The following is a 5,215-nucleotide window of genomic DNA, read 5'->3' on the forward strand; positions in this document are numbered from 1 at the left end:
TAATAACTTTTGAATATACATGTCGGCCATATTGGATCTGCCATTTTGAATTTTGCAATTCTGATATTGGATTCGTAATTTGTTGCCCAAAGAACTCAAAAATACAAAGTTTTATGAAAATCTAATGTACATGTCTGCCATATTGGATCCGCTATTTTGAATTTGTTAGACCGTCCGATTTGGCGTGGAATGACCCATATGTACTGTTAAATACTAAATCATTATTGTACGACTCATTGTTTTTTCTTTGCAGTTTTTCTTTGTTTAATTCCTAACGATATCTCTCTTTTTATAAATTTGTACTTGAGTGCACCCTTAATGAGGTATTCTAATTTAGAGCGTCAATGTTTAGCTATTCTTCCGTATTCTAATTTCTTTAAATCTATAAAGATCTTTTTTATTTTCTATTACATACGTACATATTTACACATATTTCAAGACATTACGTAATGTATTTATTTCATCATCCATACTATTATAAAATCTCCTTCAACATTTCTATTCAATTAGGTGCCTAAAAAATCGCACAAAATTATTACAAATTTATTTTAGGGAAAACTATGAAACTCTTTAATTTCAAACTTTCTCCAAGTATCCATACGTGTCTATTCATACGTTCTGAATATAGAAATCAATTCTTCAGCAACAAATAATTAAATCTACACACGAAAGAATTATTAGAATTTTATTTCGGAGAAAACTATGAAACACTTCGATTTCAAACTTTCTCCAAATATCCATACGTGTCTATTCATACGTTCTGAATATAGAAATCAATTAGTGAACAAATAATTAACTTTACACACGAACGCCTCAACAAACTCGACCAACCTTCTTCAAACATCCCAAAATATCTAAATCTCCATCTCTCTACAACAGAATCACGTATTCCTCACCAAAAACTACAAGAAAAACCAACACAAAATGAACTTTCACGAACTAATAAAACAGGCCACCGTCTGAATCAGCATCGCTCAACCAACCAAAGATCAAGACTCCGAAACCTTGACCAACGATGCGCAACCTTGAACCACGCAGCGGATGATCGACAATGACACCATCAAAATCTCATTAAATCAAATATACCATGACTCGATCCAAGCTCCCCAGTTTTCTGCTAACCATGTGGTTGCTCGGGACGATCGCGACTAAATCGCGGGTGAGCGACTTCTTGCAGAGTCTGCAGGAGTACGAGATCGTCTACCCTCGCATAATCCCGAGCGTAAGCACGCGTGACAGGCGTTCGATCCCCGGTGAGGGCGACGCGGACCTCGAGGAATCGTTGTTCATCGAGATCAGCAATTGGACGCTGAAGACGACAGCGAACGATCGTTTGACGCTCTCGTCGGACTTCACCGTGGATTGGGTGCACTCCAGCCACGCTCGAACCACGAACGATGGAAAATTGGGGTGCAATCTTCGACGAGGGAGCTTGGAAGGCGGTGACACGCGGTCCGTGGTGGTCGTCACCCTCTGCGACGAGGGGATGTACGTTCTGATGCTGACCGACCGGAAATCGTTCTTCGTTCAGCCCTTAACGGATGGCCAACACGTGATGTACGAGTCGCGGCACGCTGGCTGGTGGTCGTACAGGGAGGGTTCGGACGTTGTGTCTGTGATGCGAGAAAATCCTTCAGGTAATACCTCTGTCAACACGGTCGCTTCTAATCTTGGCGACATTGTATTACAGACGCGATACGTCGGCCACAGTGGTTCGTTTTGGGGGAAAACTGGGCCAAAATTCTATTTTTGAAGAACGCGGAATGGGTAAACTGTCGTAGGGTATTTATTATTTAGTATTTATTATTAATTTTCGGAGATATAGCACTTCAATGTTGATCATTTTTCTCGTTTCCTGAATTTTTATATTTTGCTGCGTATCTGTGGTAATAAAATTTGCAACTGTCATTTTATTTAATAATATATTCCTCATGGCTTATTTTCCGTATTAAATATATGTTATTTAGAATAATTTTCCACTGTAGGTATAAAGAATAAGTTTGATTTTATATATATATATATAATTTTTATTTTGACATTATGTGATATTTAGTGAATTAAAATTTTGTTAATAACATATATTTAATACAAAAAATTAGCAATGAGGAATATATTATTAAATAAGATTACATTTGTAGCTTGTATCACCATCGGTACGCAGCAAAATGTGAAAATTAAGGGAACGAGAAAAATGATCCACTTTCAAGTGCTATATCTAAAAAAATAATCATTATATTTGGAGAACACAAATAGTTTTTTTGTTGTAGTGTTACAAATATAACGAATACATTATGCCAGTTTCATAAATACCAAGTTTCATGAAAATCAAATGACTTTTCAATAGACATGTCGGCCATATTGGATCCACCATTTTGAATTTTGCAATTCTGATATCAGATTCAAAGTTTGCGGCTCAAATAAGTCATACATACCAAGTTTCATGAAAATCTAATAACTTTTCAATTATATATGTCGGCCATATTGGATCCACCATTTTGAATTTTGCAATTCTGATATCAGATTCAAAGTTTGCAGCTCAAATAAGTTATAAATACCAAGCTTCATGATAATCTAATGACTTTTTAATATATATTTCGGCCATATTAGATCCGCCATTTTGAATTTTGAAATTCTGATGTCAGATTCAAAGTTTGTGGCTCAAATATGTTATAAATATTAAGTTTCATGAAAATCTAATATCTTTTCAATATACGCATCGGCCATATTAGATCCGTCATTTTGAATTTTGAAATTATGATGTCAGATTCAAAGTTTGCGGCTCAAATATGTTATAAATATTAAGTTTCATGAAAATCTAATATCTTTTCAATTATATATGTCGGCCATATTGGATCCGTCATTTGGAATTTTGAAATTCTGATATAAGATTGAAAGTTTGCGGCTCAAATAACTCAAAAATACCAAGTTTCATGAAAATCAAATAACTTTTCAGTGTACATGTTGGCCATATTGGATCCGCCATTTTGAATTTTGCAATTCTGATATCAGATTCAAAGTTTGCGGCTCAAATAAGTCATACATACCAAGTTTCATGAAAATCTAATAACTTTTCAATTATATATGTCGGCCATATTGGGTCCGCCATTTTGAATTTTGTAATTCTGATATTAGATTCAAAGTTTGCGGCCCAAATAACTCAAAAATACCAAGTTTCATAAAATTCTAATAACTTTTCAATAAACATGTTGACCATATTGGATCAAACTTGAATTACTATGCAATACAGATACGTTTACTCTACCGTATGTCACATTACGGCCTGAAGTCTCAACTAAAATTTGAAAAAAGATCATAACTCTGGATTGTTAAAATGGATTTCAATTATCCAAACGGGATACAGCGTGTCGTTAGATAAAGAATTTAAAAAATATATAAAACTATCAAAGGAATCTATTTTTTAGTACTTTTGCCGGAGAAATAAATAAAACGCACCATAATCTTCAAAACTTCGTAGCTGTTTTAATAATGAATATTTCGTGTTAAAACTTTTTTTCATTGTAGATCTCATGGAACCCTACAAAAAACATATAAAATATTTCTGTCGAAAGTAACAACCCATTTTTTTGAAACCGAATCAAATATTTTTTCAAGAATTCGCAAATCGAAATCTAAAATTGTTCATAAAAATTATTTTTTACTTCGTCTGGCAAAATGAAACATATTTCGTGAAATAATCTACAGGAGCAATTTCTATTATATATGAAAAGAAAAATTCCTAAAGGAAAAAAGAAATGTGGTTCGAAAAAAGTGATCCTTAAAAATAATGAAAAAGTGATTTTTAAGAAACAAATTAAGTTTTTTTAAACGGAACCTTATAAAATTTCATCTACATATAAAAAGACAGAATTTGTTTACAGAAAATTATCGACCTATACGTGGTCATTTATTTTAATACGAACCGTTTAATTGGAGTTTGTAGTTTAAAGAAATGGGTTGATTCATAAATGACTTGTGCTACAGGTAACAAATAATTATGCTTTCAAGAAACTCTCAGCAGGTAGCAATTTCTAATTTGCCTGCGAAATGGGAACAAGTGACAATCAACGATAGTGATTATACATGTTATTTTAAGATTCATTATACACTACTATATATATGAATAAATTGCAAACTAATAATCTGGCAATCATACATTTATTTTTACTGCTTTTATGCACAGTATGCATTTTTGTATAAGGCAAAATTTATTACATTAATAAATTACATTATTTAAAATCACTTTTAAATTTCAATCATACTTCATTCCCATTGAAACCTTCGTCTTTATTTAAATTTCAAACCCAAAATCACCAAGAATTCATCGAACGATTCACCAACACGCAACAATATCGTAGCAACGCAATTTAATGGTTCATCGTATAATCGCGAAATAAATTGCAAGCGACCAGAATCGCGCTCCAAATTCCGCGCACGAATAGTTGCAGTAATATTTTACGAAATTTGTTACATCGCGCAAGCATATTTGAGCGTCACGAATCGTTTGAAACGCGTTACCATTAAACGCGATAGAATTGCGTAACGCACCCGAACAATTATCGACTTCGCAGCTCGCATAGCCGGAGCTACAGCGGAATTTCATATAGAGCCGGTCGAGGAAAACTCGAACCATGCAAGTTACAGCCTAAGAGTTAATTAAAAGATCTTTTAATTAAGTCTCTGCTGAGCGGGCTCAATACAACGCCGCGATTCCCTTTCCCGCACTTCTTCTTCCCCTTCCGGAATCGAATAAACCTGATGTCGGGATTTCATTCAAAGAATTGTTATGCGCTCCCGTGATTTCTGAAATTTTATAGAGATTAAGTCGTTGAATTTAATGCGAGCTATTCGCCAGACGTGAATTTCATTGACAGATTATTTTTGTAATTAATCGGATTTTTCTACGTTCTCTCCTTTTCTTTCTAGTCTTTCACTGTTTTGTTGTTGTTGTTTAAGTTATTTATTGAGTGAAGTCCTGACGAACTGTTTGCAATTTTTAATACAGTAATTTGCATCTTTTATACAAACATCTTTACATTTTCACATTTTTACGGAACAAGTGATGTACATTTACTAAAATTGCTGTTTTATTTTACGAGTAACACACATTATATTATACAGGGTGTCCCAAATATGTTGTAACAGTTTGAAAGGAGTGGTCCGGGAGGTGATTTGAAACAACTTTTTCCTTAGCGAAAATGTTGTCCGAGGCTTCGTT

At 33.9% G+C, this 5,215-nt stretch overlaps 1 protein-coding gene across 5 annotated transcripts in view; it reads left to right on the plus strand.

Moving 5' to 3' along the window:
- LOC128881925 (A disintegrin and metalloproteinase with thrombospondin motifs 3-like) overlaps positions 1 to 5,215 on the plus strand; it is a 35,573-nt gene that overhangs the window by 4,044 nt on the left and 26,314 nt on the right. For 4 of the 5 annotated variants that reach the window (XM_054133363.1, XM_054133365.1, XM_054133362.1 and 1 more), the window contains exon 2: positions 952 to 1,637. In XM_054133363.1, the coding sequence (XP_053989338.1) occupies positions 1,088 to 1,637 (550 nt within the window). In that variant the 5' untranslated portion in view covers positions 952 to 1,087. Of the gene's footprint in view, positions 1 to 909; positions 1,638 to 5,215 lie in introns of all 5 variants that reach the window. The other variant, XM_054133364.1, reaches the window with a different exon arrangement.

Source organism: Hylaeus volcanicus, chromosome 9, assembly GCF_026283585.1.
Source record: "Hylaeus volcanicus isolate JK05 chromosome 9, UHH_iyHylVolc1.0_haploid, whole genome shotgun sequence".
NCBI classification, from domain to species: Eukaryota; Metazoa; Arthropoda; class Insecta; order Hymenoptera; family Colletidae; genus Hylaeus; species Hylaeus volcanicus.